Source organism: Suncus etruscus, chromosome 4, assembly GCF_024139225.1.
Source record: "Suncus etruscus isolate mSunEtr1 chromosome 4, mSunEtr1.pri.cur, whole genome shotgun sequence".
NCBI classification, from domain to species: domain Eukaryota; kingdom Metazoa; phylum Chordata; class Mammalia; order Eulipotyphla; family Soricidae; genus Suncus; species Suncus etruscus.
The window spans coordinates 95324555-95348052 of NC_064851.1; the positions used below are offsets into that span (position 1 = coordinate 95324555).

General features: G+C 36.2%; 1 protein-coding gene across 2 annotated transcripts in view; it reads left to right on the forward strand.

Annotated features, from left to right (window-relative positions):
* The window catches only part of NKAIN2 (sodium/potassium transporting ATPase interacting 2), a 1155126-nt gene that overhangs the window by 1100498 nt on the left and 31130 nt on the right, over window positions 1-23498 (forward strand). For both annotated transcript variants that reach the window (XM_049771147.1, XM_049771146.1), the window contains exon 5: window positions 14271-14331. In XM_049771147.1, coding sequence (XP_049627104.1) covers window positions 14271-14331 — 61 coding nt within the window. The remainder of the gene's footprint in view (window positions 1-14270; window positions 14332-23498) is intronic.

The window sequence follows — 23498 nt, forward strand, 5'->3', positions numbered from 1 at the left end:
CGGCCACAGGCAAGGCAAAAGCCCTACCACTGTGCTGTTGCTCTGTTCTCCAGAGACTCAAATTTTTATTGAGAATATGATAACTATTTATTATGGAATGGTGTCTAGGAGACTTTCATGCACTTAATATCACACAAGATTATAAGAAACAAGACTGTTACCTAAAAGAGGTCTTGTGGATACTAAAGGTCCCCAAATTTCTTCAAAATATAGTCAAGGAATGATCTTAGAAATAAAGATTGTCTTATAGAACCAACCCTCCAGTATTAAATGACTGTGTTTACTTTAATCCGGAAGACTATACCAATATTTACAAATCTAACATATATAAAGATATTCCCTTTTCCTTTTGATGTTTGCTAATTATATTTTTGCACAAAAATTATCAAATTTGATGACCATTCAAATTTTTTTGTCTAAACAATAGCAGGTTTTAAATCTCTAAAGGTACATGATCACAGAGAATTTTAATTTTTCAGTGATGTTTCTAGAAAGCAATCAACTACCAATATGCGTGGGGAATTTTTTATTAACATCATCACATAATTTTTATTGAGAAGCTTCTGTGAGTATTAATCTTAATCATTTTATTTCATTTATATATCTATCTTCTGAGTATGTTTATAATTCTGTTGAGTGTCTCTCCAACTATAATCTCAGTATTGACAGCAATTGTGCAGCATTTGACTAAAAAGACTAGAAGAAAAGATGTCTATTTTTTTTTTTTTTGTGGTTTTTTGGGTCACACCCAGCAGTGCTCAGGGGAAACTCCTGGCTCCATGCTCAGAAATTGCTCCTGGCAGGCACAGGGGACCATATGGGAAGCCGGATTCGAACTGATGACCTTCTGCATGAAAGGCAAACACCTTACCTTCATGCTATCTCTCCAGCCCCAAGATGTCTATTTATCTCCCTTGTTCCAGTAACAAAATTCTCTTTAGAAAATCTAGGCTCCTACCACCTGTTTGTGTGCTCTGCATAAAACTATGCAATTTAATCATCAGATTATTACTGTCTTTTTTTAAGAAAATTTCCATATTATACAAAATAGGAACTAATGCAATGCAGATTAAAACTGGCCTCTGATTCTATACTGATTTTATAATTGCCTTTTTCAAAGTCCAAGTTTTTGTCCAGGTACAGATAACCTGTGTGGTCTATATTATAGTCATATGATGTCACCTTAATTATAACTTTTTGAAATATGATGCTGTGAAATGTGCTATAGAAACAGGTGTATTATGTAGATAGCAGTTACCTCCTAATTGAGGGCCTCTGGCATAGGAGACTGCAAAGTATGGTTAACAAAGGTTTAGCACTTTTTAAGATACAAGATATTTTTACAAAGCTATTTCAATAAAATCCCACTAATTTTTTCAGAAAACTCTGCCCTTATATTCTCACAATGCTCTGAAACAATGCAACCTCTTAATGTTAATACCCACACATAAGTTATGTTTTGTGGGGCCGGAGAGATAGCATGGAGGTAAGGCATTTGCCTTGCATGCAGAAGGTCGGTGGTTCAAATCCCAGCATCCCATATGGTCCCCCTAGCCTGCCAGGAGCAACCCCTGAGTGCTGCAGGGTGTGACCCAAAAACAAAAACAAAAAAAAGTTATGTTTTGTATGCTTTGAGTTGTTGTGTGATTCATTTTACTTTAGGTTCCTGTTACCTATAAGCAAAATAAACATATATCTATGTATATGTGTATATATATATATATATATATGCTATTACAAACATTTTACCACAAAGATTTTGGGTTTTATTTGTTTGCTTCAGAACATCTGTGGTGTGGGCTGGAGTGGTAGTGAGCATGTGGCTCAGTAGCAAAACCCTGCATGCATGAAGCCTGGGCCCAGTCCCCTATGCCACATATATACATGCACACACACATGTGAACAAAACAAAATACCTGTCAATCAGTACTAATTTATAATTTATAAATTTACATATGCAAAATGTAAACTTTCTTTTACAAGTGTTTTTACAAGTAAATGAGCCCCATTCTATGTGTTATATATAATGTTAAATTTATTTTTATTACTATTTTCAGATTGTTTCTTTCAGTGTGATCCTGCTTTTTATATTGCTCACTTTCCTTTATTAGTTGATACATGGTCCTTTACTTCTTTTAGGTAGACAACATAACACAATTCTTTTTATTATTATTTTTTTTTCTGGCCAACACCCAGTGACAGTTCAGGAGCTACACCTGGCTATGCACTCAGAAATCACACCTGGCTTGGAGGACCATATGGGATGCCAGGGGATCAAACTGCGGTCCATCCTAGGTCAGCCGCATGCAAGGCAAATTCCCTACCACTGCGCCACCACTCCAGCCCTAATGCCAATTCTTTTTAATGAATTGATTTCCTAAGGAATTATATTTTAACCTTTACCTCAAAAACAACTCATTATTTGATAGCTCTATTGCAATAGATCAGTCATTCCTTAAATCAACCTTCTCACTGGTATTACTATAGAATATTTCAATTACAGCTCTCAATTGTTCAGATATCAGATAAAACTGATATTTAAATTTTGATAAAATTATTAACCATGATGACATTGAATATTATTCATGTCTTTCACCTGGCCTAAGCATCTCCTACTCTGTCAACTTTAAAAATGTATTATTCATTTGAATTCAGCTAACTTTTTGGTTAGTCTGATTTCAAAAGTCTCCCAATTTATAATAGGAATTATTGGTTAATCCAACACTGGCATTTGGTTCAGTCCATTTCACAGCCTCAAATAGATAATGTAAGTTGCATGTATACCTACTTTTATTTAATCTTTTAAAAAAAAAGTGTTAAATACAGTTATGCTTGATGATGCAGCACAATACCTAAAGGCTGGCATTAAGATATGTTTCTTATTTCCTGGAAAGCTTTTCTGACTCAGTAGGCTGTGAACATTCACAATAACCCTAAAGGCAATCTCCATGAATTGTCACAAATTCACAACTTCACCAGGGCAATTTGTAGTCCTAGCAAAGAATATTGGCGATGTGATTCCTAAAAATCCAACCAGAGGAACAGTATGGGATGAGAATAATCTGCTCAGACAACAGAGATGACACACGATGCACATTTAAATTTTCATATAAAAGGCCTTCATTAATAGCACTGATGTAATCATGTTAGAATCTTTTACTGACGTGATCTTGAACTATATGAATAGAATATGACACAAACGAGCAGATAAAATCATTTGCAACTTAAAACAGTGTATTATGAGGGCATAATATCTTCAGTTAACATTTCTGTTATAAAAAGGTATGGACTTATGTCATCTGAATTATAAAACTATAAAATGTGATTAATTTAAATGAAACTAAAATGTATATAAAATTGAGATTATTGCAATTTTAAAATGAGTGTTTGCTCTAGCCCATCTCTGCTATTAGTCTCAGAAGTGTTGAAAATAATTCTGTATTATATTAACATCAAAAACTATTGTGGATATCTATGTTAGTCTAAGGACTCTAAATAAAAATGTGTCTTTTTACTTAATAAAACAAATATAGCTTTAAGTATTTTTGAAAATTTTAAATATAACTAAAAAAAGATTTATAACATAAATGAAATTGCCTGCAATGTGGTTTTTATTTTGTTTGTATTGTACGGTTCGAGGTTTCCAAATTCTGCTCCGACGCGGAGAATTGAAGGGAGAACAACTCAAGCAAATGCTCAGGTGGATTCTTTTATTCTGGTATACCAGGGTCTACAGCCTCCTCCCAACAGAGCAAAGGCAGAGAGACCTCGTGCTTCTGCTGGCTCCCCCTTATATAAGATGGGAAATGGGAGGGGAAGGAAGTAGAATGATGCCACTTCCTTGAGGGCTGGGCTTCCACTATGATAACACAAATCATTGGTGAGGTAGGGGTAAAGGCGGGACTTCCGCCACAATAGCACAAATCATTGGTGAGGTAGGACTTCCGCCACGATAATGCGGATCATTGGTGAGGTGGGAGTGAAGGCGGGACTTCCGCCACGGTACACAAATCATTGGTGAGGTAGGGGTGAATGCAGAACTTCCTTTTCACTAGACGCAAGCTCGTGAACATGTGGTCCTTTCCTAAGTAAAACCTGGCATGGGTTTTATTCCTTTTCAGTAATTTATTTTAGATAAAATGGTTACTATTTTATAAACAGACATAATTTTTATAAACAATGTTAATGTAATGTGGTCTGGATAGATAATAAAAAGGTAATACACTTAGCTTGTAGGTGGCCAACTCTGGTTCCATTCCCAGCACTCCATGTGGTTCCCCAAACCCTGCCAGAAGTAGTGTGTGAGCACAGAGCCAGGAGTAAACATGAGCACTACTAGATGTGACCCAAATGAAAAAAAAAAAAAAAGAAAGAAAACAAAAGTAATGTATTTTCACCACCAATAAAAAGTTCTCCACCACTCTTCCTTTGTCATATTTAGTCTGCCTCTTCATTACCTTAACTTTCCACACTGCTTAATAGTATGTTTTAAAAGTAAATTGCCAACAATTTATCATAATTTTATATTTTTCTGTTTCTTTGTATGCCACAAAAATAAATGAGATAATCCCACATTTGTTATACTTCTTCTTACTTATTTCAAATAACTTATTCTTGGGTTCCATCCAAGTTGCAGCTAATTGAAAAGTTTATATTTTCTTAGAAATGGATAGCCTTACACTTACATTGTGTATATATTTTATAATTTCTTTAATTATATAATAGTATACATTACATTATTTCCATATCCAGGCTATTGGATATGCTGCAATAAATAAAGGTGTGTATTCATATTTTCAAGTTAATGTCTTGGGTTTTATATAGATTTCAAGAAGTAGAGTTACAGAAGCATATAGATCTTTTATTTATAATATATTTTTTCTATGCTGGTTTCCATGTATAATTGCATGGTTCATGTATAATTACTTATAATTTTTATCATTACTATTCTATTCCCTAAATAAGGAGTAAATAAAATTGTTTTGTTTACATTTCAGTTACTTTGATCTCATTATAACTACATGGGTCACTGCTCCCTGTTTTGGGCAAGGGTCCTTACTACTACCTGAAAAAAATTTACACCTTTGAGAGCTTTCTGGGTTCTGCTTTAAACTGTTTACCCTCTTTAACCACTCAGCAGGCCTCTTATCTCTTAATGTCTGTCTCCAAAGTGCAAACCTACACCCAACCTGGGAATGGATTGCCAATTCTTGGAAAGGGTAACCCCTTAATGAAGTCTTAAAGAATGACTTAGAAATTCTCAAAGGAATAAAGGTAATTAGATAGGAAAGACAGTTTAGGACATTACCATATATTGTTGTTAGAAAGAGCTAATAAAGAATAAAAAAAGAAAGCAAACTTTTTATACATCTGCAAATGACCAACAACTTACAACTAATAACAATTCTGAGACAGAGAATGGTGAAAGATGAAGCTAGAAAGTATCACATTAAAATTAATTTGTATTGCATGGAAAAATTTATAGACTTTCAATAGAAGTTGGGTTGTTCCTGGCATGAATTGTGTAAAAAATTACATAGACTTGCAATTTGGTATGCATTCAAAGCTCTTCGATTAAGCTCTAATCTGTCATCACTGCTTTCATTTTCATTGCTCTAGTGTAGAGTTTCAAACTCTTATCAGATGAAGCCATTAGCTCATTCTAAATACAATTCATATTTCTCCTACTCAATGAACTCACTTTTAAATAGCAAAGCCCATTTACCTCTTCTCTACAAAAGTACAAATTAGATTCTTCTTGTGGTAGTTATGAGGATTAATGAGCTAATGCTTGAAAGCACCCAGTTTACTGTTTGTCTCTAAGTACATATTCAATTTTCTTCCTTCCTCTTGACACTTATCTTAATCTACTTCAAATTACAATTGTATTTGTATATCAGCTATAAGATTACCAATTTCCTGTATCTAAAACAATGTCTCTAGCCAAAAGCTATTTTGCTCTTATGGCAATTTCTGGAGGTATTTTGATTGCCTCAATTGTCTTGATGTAGATAACACTAGTTAAAAAGCCTATAAATGCACAACAGATCACAAAATTTCTCAATCCAAAATGTCAGTGATGCCATGCTTGAAAACCCCTGTTATAACTAGTTCATTTTTGTAGCTAAAGCATCAATTAGGAGAGTTGCAAATTATAGGAAACATCCAAAATTGTTTGAAAGTACTTAAAAGCATTAATTTGTAGGCAAATTTTGTAAGTTGCTAAAAGTATATAAAAGTTCAAATAGAAGGGTAGGTAATATAGAGATATAAGATTATGACAAACAAATTTATAATTTTTTTTTTTTTGGTTTTTGGGCCACACCCATTTGATGCTCAGGGGTTACTCCTGGCTATGCGCTTAGAAATCGCTCCTGGCTTGGTGGGACCATATGGGACGCCAGGGGATAGAACCGCGGTCCGTCCTACGCTAGCGCTTGCAAGGCAGACACCTTACCTCTAGCGCCACCTTCCTGGCCCCACAAATTTATAATCTTTAACAATTTGAGGAAAACAAAATTTAATTTGTTTTTAGAGGTGACTAATTAAAAAGTTAAAGGTCTTTAATCAGCATGCTTTTGTAATGAAATTTAGCAAGATATTTTGGATATTTAGTTCTGTCCTTTGTCTAAAAAGTATTTTATTGAAAGCATTGTGATTTACAAAGTCCTTCATAGTTGAATTTCAGACATACAATGTGTCAGGGTCAGTCCCACCACCAATGTCAACCTCCCTCCACCAATATTTCCAGAGTGCATCCTATAATACCACTCTTTGTGTCCTGGCCTGCCAGTATAACAGGCCCAGTTTAAGTTTAGATTGTTAGAGTTTGGGTCTCTGATTCCACTGTTGTTGACTTTAGCTTGAATATTTAGGTCTGTCCTTTTTTATCTCCATCAATTCACCTAAGTCTACTTGGCTCCTGGCCCCCAGACCTTTCTACCCCTTCTTAATTTTATAGAAAAATGCAGAAATATAAAACAAAACAAAGTAATGAGTGTCTCAAAGTTCTGTGAAAAAGGCAGGGACTCTAAAAGAAAAACAAGGGGTGGCAGTTTTTTGTCTAGACATAGCAAAATAAACCTTTGGCCTCAAAAACAGGTGTCCCTACCTATGAAGCATCTTGCCATAATAAGACCAACTACAGGCTCTGGGCATACTAAGTTTTCTAAAACTAAAGTCTTTCTTCATGGCCACAGAAAAAAAGAATAGAAGTTTTTGGTGTTTTTTTTTTTTTTTTTTCTTTTCTACTCAGTTTCTTTCCTTCTCACTATACTCTGGAGCGAATGGTGTTCAAGTCAATATCATTTAGACTATTGTGTTTCTTCATGCAGTTTTTTTTAAATACCACATATAAGTGATGTCATTCTGTATTTATCCTTTTTTTCTGGCTTACTTCATTTGGCATAATATCTTCTAGTTCCATCCATGTTGATGCAAATTGCATGATTGCATCATTCCTTATAGCTATGTAGTATTCCACTCATCTGTTGTTGGACATCTAAATTGATTCCAAGTCTTAGATATTGTACTGAGTACTGCAATGAATAGCAGTGTGCATACATCATTTTGGGTGAATGTTTTTTTTTTCCTGGGAAATATTTACCTAAAAGAAGAAATAGTGGGTCATAGGGCAGCTTAATTTTTTTGGTTTTGGTTTTGGTTTTTGGGCCACACACAGTGATGCTCAGAGGTTACTCCTGGCTATGCACTCAGAAATAGCTCCTGGCTTGGACCATATGAGACACTGGGGGATCAAACCACAATCCATCCTAGGTCAGCAGCATGCAAGGCAGCTAAATTATAAGTTTACTGAGAACCCTCCATACTCTTTTTCATAGGGGTTCAACTAGGCAGAATTTCTACCAATAGTGGATGGGAGTTCCTTTCTCAACATATTCCTGCCAAATGAGATTTTTCCCGTATTTTTGATATGTGCCATCCTCACTGGTGTAAGATGATATCTCATTGTTCTCTTGATTTGTATTTTTCCAATGACAAGTAATGAGAAACATTTATTGATGTGTCTGTTGATCTTCCTCAGAGAAGTGAGTATTCATTTCTTGTCTTCATTTTTTGTGGGTTTTTTTTAGGTTTTGTGGAGTTAACCTTTGGGACTATGTTGTATACCCTAGATATCAAAACTTTATCTGATTTGTTGAGTACAAAATTTTTCTCCCATTAAGTTAGCTGTCTTCTAATTTTCACCTGTTTCTTTTGCCATATAGATACTTTTTAGTTTGATGTCCCATTTATTCAGGTTTGATGCTATTGCTCTTGCCATTGGCATCCTATCATGGAAGACTTCTATGAGGTCTAAGTCTCTGAGTGTTCTACTCATGTTTTCCTCAATGAACTTCATAGATTCAGGTCTGATTTCAAGATCTTTAATATATTTTGAGTTGACTTTTGTGTAAGGTGTGAGGTATGAATAAATCTTTAGCTTCTTACACCATGTTTTATCCAATTGTTCCACAGCATTTGTTGAGAGGGACTGTCTTTATTCCATTTCAAAATTTTGACTCATTAGTAAAAGATTAGTTGACCATATACTTGGGTGCATGTCACTGGATATTCTATTGTGACCCATTGGTCAGAGAATCTGTCTTTGTTCCAATCATGCTATGGTTTCAAATTAGATGTCTTTCTCCCAGTTTCTTCTTTTTCTTTTTTTTTTCTTCCTGTGCCCAGCTTCTGGCAAGTCACTGGCCTCAAAGCCTCCTCTGAGTGCTGTCCCTGTGGGGTTCCATGGCTGGATGATTTTGGCATGCAGAGGGAAGGGACACTAGGGGGCACGTCTGGGCATTTGTGTGCCTCTCTGTTCTCAGCTTTCCAGTGACATAAGATGGACCAACCCAAGCCCAACTATGAGTAGTTCTGGTTGGGTTTTTTGTTTGTTCGTTTCTTTCTTTTGGTTTTTTATTTCATCATGTGGTCCCTTTATTAATTATTGGTAAAGTAGATATGAATGAAGAATCATAAACCAAACATTTTGGGATAAGAGCAATATTTCCATGTATACAAAATCCTCTTTTCATTGTCTTGACTTTAATCTAGAAAAATGAAATTAAAACTCTTACCAAATAAATGGAACTTCTGACGTCTAAATAATTGATGTGGTCTCACCTGCAAAAGAAAATACATGTTCAAAGTGTCTTTTTTCTCTAGCAGCATAAATTATTATCCTCTAAATTGTCATTCTTGACTATACATAAAAATTACTTAGTTTAAATACTACTTTCTGAATTCTGTCTAATTATACATATGCACACATAAATGTACAATAACATTTACACAAATACACATGATCATGAACTGATTTTAAAAAAGATCACATTTGATATGTGTTAGGATTTTTTTGTTTGTTTGTTTTTGGGCCATAGCTGGTGATGCTCAGGGGTTCCTCCTAGCTATACACTCAAAAGCTCCTGGCTTACAGGACCATACTGGATGCAGGGGGATCGAATCGCAGTCCGTCCTAGGCTAGCGCGGGCAAGGTAGACTCCTTACCCCTTACGCTACAGCACTGGCCCCATAAGTGTTAAAATTTTTAATTCAGAGTCAAGTAATCTCCATTTATCTTAGACTTGAACAATTTGGCCCTAAGAATACTTGGTTACAATAGAAGTGGGAGGGTTTTATGTTGCTCAGTTTTTACATAAATTATTATAGACTCAATATTGAAATTACTACTAAAAGTCAAAATAATTTCTTATGTATTTCTGGATCATGGCAACAAATAAAATAATTATTAGTAAAACAATCATACAGTCACGAGAAATTATTTATGTACTTATTTGTTAATACTCTTTAGTCTGTCAATTTCATTTCTGTCTATTCACATATTTTTAAATATAAGGTACATACAATGTATGCTAATCCAGAAGTGATTATATTCTCACTTCAGAAAATTGTGCCTCATAAGAACTGTTTGACAAATTACTAAAATATTTGTATCTGTGTATATTTTTATTAATTTGGCTATCCTAGACTTTTTATAGTTCCAAAACTTTATAATTGATTGTTCTAAGTTCTTAAAGAATGTTGTCTCAATTGCATTGAGATGGTCATCTTAATAATATTGATTTTTTCAACCCATGAATATGAAATGTTCTTTCATTTTTTTAGGTCTTTAATTTAGTTCTTACGTGTTTTGTCATTTTCATGGTATAGGTCTCTTACTTCTCTTGTTAGGTTGATTCCTAAGTACTTGATAAATTTGGACACTATTTTAAATGGAATAGACTATTAATCTCTTTCTCCTCTGAGTCATAATTTTATATATTTATTTATATATAATGTATCATATATATAATATATTTTATATATTTATATAAAGAAAAGTTAGTTGATCTTTTTTTGGGGGGGCCACACCTGGTGACGCTCAGGGGTTACTCCCTGATCTGCACTCAGAAATAGCTCCTGGGTAAGGAGACCATATGGGATGCTGAGAAACGAACCCGGGTTTATCTTGAGTCAACCACATGCAAGACAAATGCCCTACCAATGTTCTATCTCTCCTGCCCCAGAAAAGACACTTGTCTTTTGCATAATGACTTTGTAGCCAACCACTTTACTATATTGGTTTATTGTTTCCAGGGACTTTTCTGTGGAAGCTTTAGGGTTTTTGATGAATATTATCCTGTCTTATGTAAATAGAGATAGTTTTACTTCCTCTTTTCCAATTTTGATTCCTTTGATTTCATTCTTTTGTCTGATTGGTATTGCTAGAACTTCTAATACTATGTTGAATAAGTGTGGGACAGTGAACATCTTTGCCTGATACCTGATCTTAGTGGAAATGCCTTCAATTTTTCACCATTAAGAATAATGTTGGCTCTGGGCTTGTTATAGGTAGCTCTTATTATCTTGAGGAAGGTTTCTTCCACACCTACTTTGCTGAGGGATTTCATCATTAATGGGTGTTGTATTTTGTCTAATACTATCTCTGCATCACTTAATATGATCATGTAGTTTTTAATTCTTCCTTTTTACTGATATGGTGTATGATGTTGATTGATTCAACCATTCTTGCATCCCTGAGATTAAACCCAATTGGTCATGATGTATAATCTTACGATGTGTTATTGGATTTGATTTGTTAAGCTTTTGTTAAGGATTTTTGCATCAATGTTCATCAATGATATTGGTCTATAGTTTTCTTTCTAAGTAGTATCTCTATCAGCTTTGCAAATGAGCATGATGTTAGCTTCATGGAAGGTATTAGAGAGGATTCCCATCTCTTCAATATATTGGAAGAGTCTAAGGATCAGTAGTAGTAAGTCTTCTCTGAATATTTGTAAAAATTCACCTATAAACCCATCTGGTCCTAGACTTTTATCTTAGGAAGTTTCTTAATTACTGTTTCAAATTCCTTAATTGGCCTGTTTAGTCTTTTACTTTTCTTTATTTAGTATTGGTAGATGATGTTTTTCCAGAGGTCCATCAATTTCTTCTAGTTTCTTTAGCTTAATTGAATACAGTTGTTCATAATAAGTGCTCATGATGTCTTGGATTTCTTGGGATTCTGTTATAATATCTTCCCTTTCATTTCTGATCTGATTTATTTGATTATTTTCTCATTTTTTCCCTTGTGAGACTGCCAATATTTTGTCTATCTTGTTTATTCTTAAAAAACAAACAAACAATACAGCTCCTGGTCTGATTGATTCTTTGTATTGTTTTCTTTGTTTCTATATTGTTGACTTTTCTCTGGTTTTTATTATTTCTTTTCTGCTGCTCATGGTTGGGTTACTTTGTTGATTTTTTTCCAATATATTAAAGTGTTCTTTTTGTTTGTTGATTTTATCTTTTTCTTATTTTCTAATGTAGGCCTGTATTGCTATAAGTCTCCCCCTATTTACTGCATTACTAGATGTTACCCAAAAATAGTAACAATAAAAAAACACAATTTACAAAGAAAAACAAGATTTTAATTTTTTAATATATTTAAAGAAAAGAAGCCAACTGTGAATACAGTATTCTCATAGCTTCTATATTGTGCCTTTTATTGTTCATTGGGGTAGGAGAATGGGAATCTGAAAACAAATATCTTTTTTTTTTTTTACCCCACCTGAAAACAAATATCTTAAAGTGTGCTTCCTGATCTTCTTTATCCTTGCCTTCTCCTAACTATATAGCCATAGCTACTGTACCTGAGTTACCACAATTTTATCCTTTGCCTATTCTTTGGAGGAGAATTAGAATTTCCCGAAGAATGCTCTTTCCTTCAACCCCAAATTAAATATTTCTTAAAATGTATTTTCCTGGACCGGTCTTGGTCTCCAGACAGTTTTGTGTTTATTAAATACATCTTAATATACCAATCTTAGTATATGCTTTGATTTAGAGATTTTCATATCTTACAGATGTTTATTAACAGTTAATAATAATTATTTCATGGGGCTGGAGTGATAAAACAGCAGCAGGGCATTTGCCTTACACACGGCCATCCCAGATGTAACCGTATTCAGTACCTGGCATCCATATGGTCCACCCAAGCCTTCCAGGAGCTATTTCTGAGTGCAGAGCCAGGAGTAACCCCTAAGCAAAGCTGGGTGTGGCTGAAAGCAAATAAATAAAAATTATTTCCTTAGGCTTATCATAGTGGCTCCTTTTTATCATGTACCTTAGCTTTCTGATTGGAGAGAGCAGTCTTACACATATTATTTTCCCATATCATATACTATCAGGTGGGGTCATTGCTTGTATAAGCTATAATGTATAATCTATGTAAAAATTCATCTGCACTATTATGAAAATTTACCTTAAAGAATTCCCCCAATCCAGATATTTGGCATGTTATTTTCCACTAAACAAGAAAGTATGTTAGTTTGCTTCCTTCTGTAGGTAGTCATAATTCAATGAAATAGATTTTATACTGTTATGAAGAAATTGACAAACACTCAGTCTGGAAGGAAAGAAACTAATGCTATATTCTTTTATAGCTACCAATTTTAGTGAGAATTTCCTGGGCATAGAGAAGCTCTTTTTGTTAGAAAATTAACTTTTCTGTACATATTTGGGTTAAACCAGGGGTCTCAAACTCGTGACCCGCGGACCGTTTGTGGCCCTCCATACAACATTTTGTGGCCTGCAGCAGGCCTTCAAATATAGCAGTATTCGCAATTATTTGCTTACCAAATAATCGCAATAAAAATCGCATTAGTAAGAAAAAAAATCGCATTAAACATTCGCATACCCCGAGCAGTTCCGTTCAGGGTATGCAAATGTTTAATGCTATTTTTTGTGAATTTTTTTCTTACTAATGCGACATTTTATTGCGAATATTCAGTAAGTGAAATCCCTTATGCAGTCCTGCCTCATCCCGACTTTGCCTCCTGTGGCCCCCCAGGTAAATTGAGTTTGAGACCCCTGGGTTAAACTATTTTTCACATAAAATATCCAACATACTAATACATGAAAAAAATTCCAGTTTTAAAATATATTTTCTTAAGTATAGCTAAGGTAGTTAGGTACTTCATGAGGTATTATTTACGTCTGTACTACTTACAAATGTAGGAAGGATGTTGTATAATTTTTGTTTCATTCTGAGGCATTACTATTTTTCTTTTTTTTTTTTCCACTTTTTTGGTGTGGGACCTCACCCAGTGATGCTCAGGCTTTACTCCTGGCTATGTGCTCAGAAATCGCTCCTGGCTTGGGGGATCATATAGGATGCTGGGGGATCGAACCACAGTCTGTCCTACACTAGCACCGTCAAGGCAGATGCCTTCCCACTCCATGTCACCACTCCCACCCCACATTGATATTTTTCTCATTTATTCTGTTGCTTCTCTGTATCATGGCATGCTAAATATGCCTGCTAAAGTCATGAGTTTTTCTTAAAAAGAGTCCATGCAATATACCATAAAATTCCTTCCTATATTTTTCTCAAATTTTGTCCTTTTAGTCAGTCTAATTTTATAATCTTGCACTCTGGGATAATAAAAAATTAACAGAAAATTAATTGGTACAACTGCAAATGTTAATTCATTAATGAAGTTAGAATTTTTATACCTAAAATAATTTGTTTCAGAGCATTTTACTTGTAAAAACTGATTAAAGGGAAAGTAATAGCACATTTAGTTATACAGCAACTAGACATCACTTACATAAGGAATACACACTGAGGTCAAGATCTAAGTTGATGAACCTTTTTTGGAACATTGACTTTAGCTGTAAGCTGCTGGCCTTTGAAAAGTCACTCCCCATGAGGTCTGGGACTGTTGCTTTTGCCTCATCTCTAAAGCATCTTTGTTTTGTTTCAGCTGGCAGGGTTCATCTACGCCTGTTATGTTGTGAAATGTATAACTGAAGAAGAGGACAGCTGTAAGTATTAAAGCTCTGCTCTGTTTCTTTCAAGTTCAAAGCACCTTTTTTTTACTGTCTCCTGCCTAGTCTTCCTACTTCTTAAACAATACCCCACAGCACATCATGAGAACAGGGAATGAGACTTTTGTACCCATTGTGCTCAAGTGTTGTTTCAAAAAGTATTCAGTGAATTAAAAATATGAAGAAGTATTTATTTCAAAAATATGCTTTTTTATGATAAATATGTTATTCTTAATATCTATTCTTAATAACAATTCTTATAAAAATATAGATGGAGATGTGGACAGAGTGTGATTTTTAAAGCAGAATAATTTGTTTATTTTCTTATGATAATTATTTATTAGGTTAAAACCCAGTCTTCAGCACTTTAACTTCAATATTTTGTTATAGAATTTTTCATATTAATAGGACACAATCTTTTTACCTCTAGTCATTTAACAATTAGATAAAAGAAAACAAGGGAACTTTTAAGAATAATAAAACTCTATAGAACATATTATAAGAGGAAATCAAAAAGAAATCAAGGAAGATTTTATAAAGAACATTTGAACTTGAAAAATTCAATAATGTCATCTTATTTTTTATAGAAGATGAATTAATATTTGTTGTGTAGCTGAAAGGAGAATAGGTGATCCTGGTCAAAAGGTTAATAAACAACAAAACGTATAACAACCATCTATGGTTGGGTATAATAACCAGCCATAGCTGATTAAATATGTCCTGTACTAGAGGTAAGCACCCATAGAGGATTGGAAAATAGAGCATGAATAAAACAATAGGAAAATGGATATGTCAGAAAAAGAAATTAAGAAAATGGTTGTGGGCAGAATAAGCAGTCAAGACCTTTTTTCTATATTGGTAAATGAGTTCTATAGTTTATTAAGGCAGAAAAGCATCATCAAAAATGTATTTTTGAAAAATTACAATTGTTATTAGCATGAAAAAAAGGATTAGAAGGGAAGGGAAAAATATTAAAGGAAAGAAGATTAGTAAGGAATCAGGATTCCTTAGGAATGATTGATATACAGAGTAATGAAGGTCTGAAATAAGACAAGTATTGAAATAAAGAGGACGGATATGATTAATGGAGAAACTAATGGGTTATGAATAGATAGTATATAGGGGCTAAGGAAGAAACTAATGAATAGATTCCTGAATTTCTGTTCTGAGTAACTGGGACAATTTTGTGAAAAAAGTTTAATTGAGGGGCTGGGCGGTGGCGCTAGAGGTAAGGTGCCTGCCTTGCCAGCGCTAGCCTAGGACGGACCGCGGTTCGATCCCCTGGTGTCCCATATGGTCCCCCCAGCCAGGAGCTACTTCTGAGCGCATAGCCAGGATTAACCCCTGAGCATCACCAGGTGTGGCCCAAAAACCAAAAAAAAAAAAAGTTGAATTGAGATTCAACTGACTTAGTCTGAAGAGGTTGAGTTTGAGGTGCTTAGTTCATATAGAAAAGGGGGAAACCAGAAGCACTTACTTATGCACAAAAAACTTGTTAAAGATATGAGTTTTAATGTATAGACTTCACTCTGAGTCGTTGTCATTACCTTCCTTCATTGTTTTCTTACAACTCCTGAGGGAAAAAAGTCTATACACATAGACTTGAGTATTTTCTAGTGTTTTATTTTATTTCACAATGATACCAGTACATCTTTATCTACAAAAAACAACAACACTAAAAAAAAAGTCATCTAGATAGATAATTAGTCTATTATAATCTCAAAAACAATATCACCCAAACATAATCCTACAAAGGTTAATTACATAAGATATGCCACTCAAGAAAATTTTAGAACCAAGCAAATTTGTCTCAAAATTCAAAGGAACACCTTCATATTAATATGGCTGAAATTACTGCAACTAACAAATTCGTTAACTTTGAACTAATCAACAATTTTGTTTTAATCATAATATGTTGAATGAGAGATTGTGAAGTCAGAAGTAAATCAAAAAAGCAACCAGAGTTGCCATACACACTCAGGAGAAAGGTGGGGAAGAGAGAGAGAGAGGAGGGGAGAGGAGGAGAGAGAGAGAGAGAGAGAGTTGGTTAAGCATTTTGACTTGGTGTGGTTTTCACTGAAAGCAGCAAATGAGGCAAAGTAAAAGACTTGGGTAGCTTCATTTTTACAAGACACCCTGTGAAACTCATGATCATAGTGAGAGAGTTAACTGTTGTGTAACCTAAAATCTTTAGATATCTTGGTTGAGACAGGGAAACAGTGGACAGGATTTTCTCGAATGCAGCCATTCATCTTTATTTAAATAATAAGCATCTGTTTAACAAAAATTTAAACAGCAGTTAAAACACTTTTGCAAAAATTTTAAATAGAAGCCTTTTTATTATGAATCATAATTGTCCAGAGAATTAGAATAAAAGGAAACTCATATTAAAGACATTTAGTCAAATAAAATTTTATCCAAAGTGATGTACATCAAGGGTCTTTAAAATTGCACATATTTTTTGGAAATCAACTTGATCTTTCAATTAGCTAATATTGCATGGCAAAGACTGGAAAAGTAAAGTTCATATGTATTTTGAACACAAGCCCTTAGATTTCTTTATTAACCTAATGCAAATGCAGACTTCTCATAGAATAGTTTTATAATTCAGTTCTTTATAGCTAGGTGGGTAAGTTATGAACTGCTTTGAGGGTGGTAGATGTTATACCCTAATCAACTGATGGCCTCCTACTGGCTGCTCTCCTGAAATACCACACAGTTCCAAAGTAAAACATGTGCCCCAGTCCTTTGTACTATGTCCCCAAGTGGATTGATGCTAATCTAAAACTCTGGAAATACTCATGGAGTCCTTTGTCTAGGGACCTATGGTGACATCTAGTAAGGTCCATTTACTGGCAGACCATTATGTATTTGCTGAATACTATGCTTTGGGTTGATGTTTTGCATCGTTGCAGGTATGTTAAGCAAAGTAAGGAGAAGGGAAGATGGAAACCTCAAGGAAAGAGTCTGCTACTACAGTCTCTACCCATCTCTGTCACCCAAGAAGTGCCTGGGAAAATCTAAGACTTACAGAATTCTGCTATAATAGGGTGCTTCCCATGCTGAACTGATCTGGGTTTGATCTCCAGCATCCCAAATGCTCCTTCAAGCCCACCAGGTGGGATCTCTGAATGGAGAGCCAGGAGTGACCCCTAAAATGCTGATTGTCCCCATTCCCCCCCCCCCAAAAAAAAGAAGCCTGCCACATGTCCCTGCGTGGTACAAACCACATTCTCATCTGTCCATGAGGAAGCTATTAAGTAGCACCTAAAGAAGTCCTCTTGGGGCCGGGAAGGTGGCGCTAGAGGTAAGGTGTCTACCTTGCAAGCGCTAGCGTAGGACGGACCGGGGTTCGATCCCCCGGCGTCCCATATGGTCCCCCCAAGCCAGGGGTGATTTCTGAGCTCATAGCCAGGAGTAACCCCTGAGCGTAAAACGGGTGTGGCCTACAAACCAAAAAAAAAAAAAAAGAAAAGTCCTCTTGATCTATATGGCATGAGAGATGATCTCTGTCACCCAATTTCTGGGGGAATCATGAATGCAGGCTGGAAAACGAATTGCTCTTTGCAGGAAAGTCGGTCCTAGATGGTCCTCTGGTTCTTTGGATCTGTTACCTTGCCCTCGCAGAAAAGAGTATCTAGAGGAGAAAGTGAAGTAAAATGCCTTTTATGCAGAGATTATAAGGAAGAAGTGAGAGGGGAAGAGAGAGTATTGCATTCAAAAGAGAATGTGGACTTCTACAGTGATCAAGAGTTAAAGAGAGAGCTGAAAGTACACATCTCAGGTGGATATATGGGCCACCTCCCAGAATGGGGAGACAGGAGACATTCTGCTTGCCTTTACAAGTTGGTTTTATAGCTTTTCTCCCTAGCTGATCCCACTTGGAGTTTTCAACTTAAATAAGAGTCCACTGTAAAGGAGAAGAATTTGGAACTTTTGATGGTCCTCTTCTTTTATGTCCTTATTATAACAACCCTTTGCTCCTGCTGGTGCTTCTCTCCTGTGTGGTGTCCAGCTTTCTCTGAGCCAGTTATCAAACAAAAATGCTTTAAGGCTAGAGACAAACTAACTTCTTCAAATCTTATTTTGTCTTTATTGTATCCCAAGGATTTACTGGGGTCAGAGAAGAGACTTAACTACCTGCCTGTTTCACCATGTATCATATTAGTATCAGGCATGTTTATGTATGTTTATCCATAGGCAGGTCCTAGAACACATGACTTTCAATGCTTTAGAGTAAAAAAGATTTAAAATGTCTGCCTTAGTTTTGATAAGTGAAAGTGAAAAAATTCTTACTTTACTGAAATTGAAAAAAATTGCTCTTAGGTGAAAGGCTCGGTAGTCCAGATGCTGCTCCGACACATAACATCCGCTGAGACATTCTAAGGTAGCACAAGTTCCTTATAAGGGCATAACATCCGCTGAGACATTCTAAGGTCGCACATGAGCTTAGGGTTGGTATAAAGTTCCTATTTAGGACAAAAAGGGTTAAATACGAAAAGCAGGTATAAGCATAGAAAATTACAGAATTCTGGTTACAAAACGTGACCTTTAAGTTCCATGAACTACAGCAGTGGGGGCTGGTATAACTAGTTGTTGACTTCCCTTTTCATAGGTAGTTTAATTAAATGTAAGCACGGAAGGGAACTCATCTGCCTGGTTTTTGTTTGTTTCCAGCAATGCAGTCACAAAGCCATCAGCTTGTCCAAATAGCTTAGTTTTCATCGCCAATAACCTCATGAAGAATACTAGAGTTTTGTTGTCTGTGTTGTCTGTGGAGGATATGACACTGGCAGTTTTGGGGGAAGTCAAAGAACCCACTCCGGAGTAAATAATTGCTCTTTGCAGGAATTGAAAGTCAAATCTAAATCTTATCCAGTCTTTCCAGTTATGTTACTTTTACCTTACAAAAAAAGAGTTTCAGGAGATAAATAGTGAAGTAGCATGTTTATTCTGCAATACTGGAAAGGAAGAAGAGAGATCAAAAGAGATACATTCTCAAGAGAAAACACAGCTTAGACAAATGTACCCTAAGGCAGGAAAGAGGTAACTGGGTACATTGCTGGAAAGAGGTGGACACTAATAAAGGGATGCCGGGGGATCGAACTGCTGTCCGTCCAAGGCTAGCGCGCTTAAGGCAAACACCACACCGCTTGCGCCACATATCTGGCCTATTTTTTGTTTTTGTTTTTGGTTTTTGGTCACACCTGGCAGTGCTCAGGGGTTACTCCTGGCTCTGTGCTCAGAAATCGCTCCGGGCAGGCTCAGGGGACCATATGGGATGCCGGGATTCAAACCACCGTCCTTCTGCATGAAAGGCAAACGCCTTACCTCCATGCTATCTCTCCAGCCCCTCTGGCCTATTTTTTAAAGAAAAAGAGTCCACATCTCAAGCCACAGGACAAAGAGGAACCTTTGCAAAGTTGTTGGGGTTTTTTATTTTGTTTCGTTTTGTTTTTGTTTCTGTTTTTAGCTTTGCAAAGTTTACACTTTTCCCACACTTCCCTTTTCATCCTCATTGCTAGCTTCCCAAGGGGGAGAGCTTGAAGCTGATGTTAACTTTTGTAAAATCACCCCAGGCACCGTAACTCCAAGCCCAGGTGTGAATCAGGTCTGAATCAGGGTCGCACAAGCAACAATCCAGACCAGGCTGAAGGTGAAACACGTATAATCTGGAGCCAGAACTACTATTTTTATTGAGTACAGAGATCACCCTGAGTGGGGCAGTCTTTGTTTTGGGTGAAACCAAGTTGCAAACAAACAGATAAAGAAACCAGGGATAAACTGTTTTAGGTAAAATAAGGTGTAACCCAACAATCTTTTGATATTCATCAGGTGTCCTTTGTTGCAGGGGTGGAGCCTCTTCCCCTGGGGGTTAATCCTCCTGTGTTTTCTGAGAGCCTTTGGTACTGTGAGCCTGGAATTCTGCATCTCAATGCAAATATGGCTCCTTTGTCTCAAAGGCTTTCTTGCCTCCAAGTTTATTTAGGTTTAAGGCAATGTTTTGCCCAACAGATATTATGTGCCCTCTGCCCTCCATCTTTCACCCTGCAGCAAGTACCATAATTGTGCTGCTAATGACCTAATTATGGCAACTGGAAGATTCACATTTTCTTGAAGTCTGTATGACCCAATCCTGTATTCGGTTTAGATAGAGCAACCTCAGCAGCAAGAGTTCTCAGGAAATCTGGAAAGCAGAAACCCTTAGGGGGCATCAGAGAGAGTACAAGTGCTGTGAGCAGAAATCCTTACCTGGTAGCCACAAATTATTGAATTTGAGTGAGTGAGATTAGGCTTTTCCAATTTTTGTCTCAGATTTTTTTTGAATACTGTCACATTTATTTTTCTAGAATCCAATGTGATTAGTATTTATATCAACACTTTAATGAAAAGTTGACATTTTCCCCTTTACTACTACTTCCATATCAATGGAAAAGTCTGAACCTTGATATTTTGTCTGTGGCCCTGTAGTTCTCTCAAGAGTAGCCACAGCCTGACCCTGGGATGGACATGCAGACTCATAGGCCACCACTGCCCTCTGCTGAGCATGCCAAAAAAAAAAAAAACAAAAAAAAAAAACAAAAAAAAACACACACACACCATGTCTGACTACGGGAGATCTTAGCAGGATGAGGTGCAGACCCTTGCCCCCAAAGATTAGTCGCCTGGGGCAGTAATAACAAATAACAATAGATTTGTGCACTTGACCGACAGATATCTATTAACTCACATTTCTGGAGAATCAAAGGTCAAGAGCAAGTGGTTTGGAACCTTCTAAGGAAACCTCCTTGGCTGACTTCTAAGTACTCACCTAGTTTTAATTCTGCATGCACAGTCAGTATGTTCCTACTCAAAGAATATTGCTTGCATGAGGATACCACCCTTGTGCCTTATTTTAACTTTAGTTATCTCTTCATTTTTGTAAATAACTTGGAGGAGGAGGTATGGACCACACCCAGATATGGTCCTGGCTTTTTGCTCAGTGATCACTGTTGGTAGTGCTCAAGAAGACCCTATGTGATAGTGGACTTTGAACCTGGATTAGTCACACATGCAAGCTAAGCATATTGACCTTATTTTTATTTTTATTATGCCTTTATTCTTTTCTTTTTCTTTCTTTCTTTCTTTTTTTTTTTTGTTTTTGTTTTTGTTTTTGGCCCACAACCTTTGACACTCGGGGGTTACTCCTGGCTATGCGCTCAGAAATCGCTCCTGGCTTGGGGTGACCAAACGGGACGCCAGGGACACAACCCTGGTACATCCTATAGGCTAGAGCCAGCAAGGCAGACACCTTACCTCTAGCACCACCGCTCTGGCCCCTCTTTTTCTTTCTTTCTTTCTTTTCTTTCTTTTTTTGTTTTGTTTTTTTTTGTTTTTGTTTTTTGAGCCACACCCAGTGCTGTTCAGGGGTTACTCCTGGCTATGCACTCAGAAATTACTCTTGGCTTGGGGGACCATAGGGGATGCCAGGGGATTGAACCACAGTATGTCTAGCACCAGTAAAGCAGATGCCTTACTGCTTGTGCCACTACTCCGACCTCAGATTCTGTCCTTTTTTTTAACTGAAGAAACATTGATGATAATAAATCATGTGTATATTCAGCATTAATTAAATTTCATCATCCAATAAAGTATATTAGATAATAATGTAACATGTGTATTAAATTAACTGCATTAAATTCCCTCATAGAAGGATATTTCTCTTTAATTAAAACTCAAAGGTCCTATATCCAAATAAAAATCACATAGTATTTTAGGATTGCAATAAGTGGAAGGTTACAATTTTCTCAAAAATACCCATATCCAAGCACCAACACTAATATATATGCATTGTGTGACTTATGGACATTTGAAATATCCTGGGCACAGAAGGCCAGCTGCAGCTCTTGGACAGTCTAGCCATGGCTCTGCTCCCTGTCATGCAGTGGACTCAGCACCTCCTTCTCTGCAGGCAACAGTCCTCCCAAAGGTAGCTCCTCACCAGACAGCAAGCTGAGACTCTGTTCCATCTAGTTTGCCCTGATACATGGCCTTTATTTTAGTGGGCAGCCACTGGAACATGCTTTCATCTATTTGTTCAAGAAAAGGCAGCCAGAAGTCCTGGAAGAAAAAAACTTTGTCTTTGAGCTGTCTTCATGGCAGGGCTCATTGCTCTGTGCCCCTTGCCAGCCAAGCATGCAGCGTTCTCTGATAACCTTAAGTCTTTTCTTTTCACCTCTATGTGGTCTTTTACATTATTCTCTGGAAGCAATAAATTGCTGCTGGGTTCTTAATATAAATATTTCTAAAATTTCTCTAGACTTGGTTCCTTCTCTTGCTGAATCTTAGACTTTCCTCTTAGTCATGGAATGCCCTCTTAACAGTAAGAAACTGAGAACCAGAGTTAACTTCCCTTGAGATGTGAGATGAGATTAGTAAAAGAAAAGTAGGCAATATCTGTGATCAGAAATATTGCAAATCTAGAATTTAAAAAAGTTGTGATTTCTTAACTTCTATTTTCTTTTCTTATAAGTAGTTTGCTTTATAAAGTTGTCCTCTGCAAAATGTTCCCATGTCTGAGTAGCTAGTATTTTTGTTTTCTGGCCACACCTGACAGTGCTCAGGGCCTACTCCTGGCTCTGTGCTCAAAGATCATTACCAGTGGGGCCCCAGGAATCAATTTAAATGGCATGCAAGGCAAGCAACTTATTTGTCTTACTAACTCTCTGGCTCCAGTCATTATAGAACTGCAGTATATTTGAATATAATATTAAATATTTTAAGCATCTGGGAAAAGATGTGAAAGGGTATTTTTTAATGTTATCCTAGAGAAATTAGGGAAATAACACAGAAGAGAGGTTAAATACCCTGTAATGCATGGCCTCCAAGGACTGCAAGTATAATCTTGGCCCAGAGTTTCTCCAGTTCTATACCCTTTAGGGTATAGGCAGGAAAATGCCAGATCCAGCTGACTGAGTGTCACTAGGAGTGAACCCTAGATTCTGAGCATTTCTTGGGAACTAAAAATAAAATAAAATAAAATAACAAAGAAATAGTAGGTGTGGCTAGAGCTGAGCCCATCAAGAGTGATCACTGAGCAAGGAGTCAGGAGTAAGCTGAGCACCAAAAAAATAGGCAACAAGACTAAAATTTGAAAAAAATACCAGAATATGAATTTTAGATGC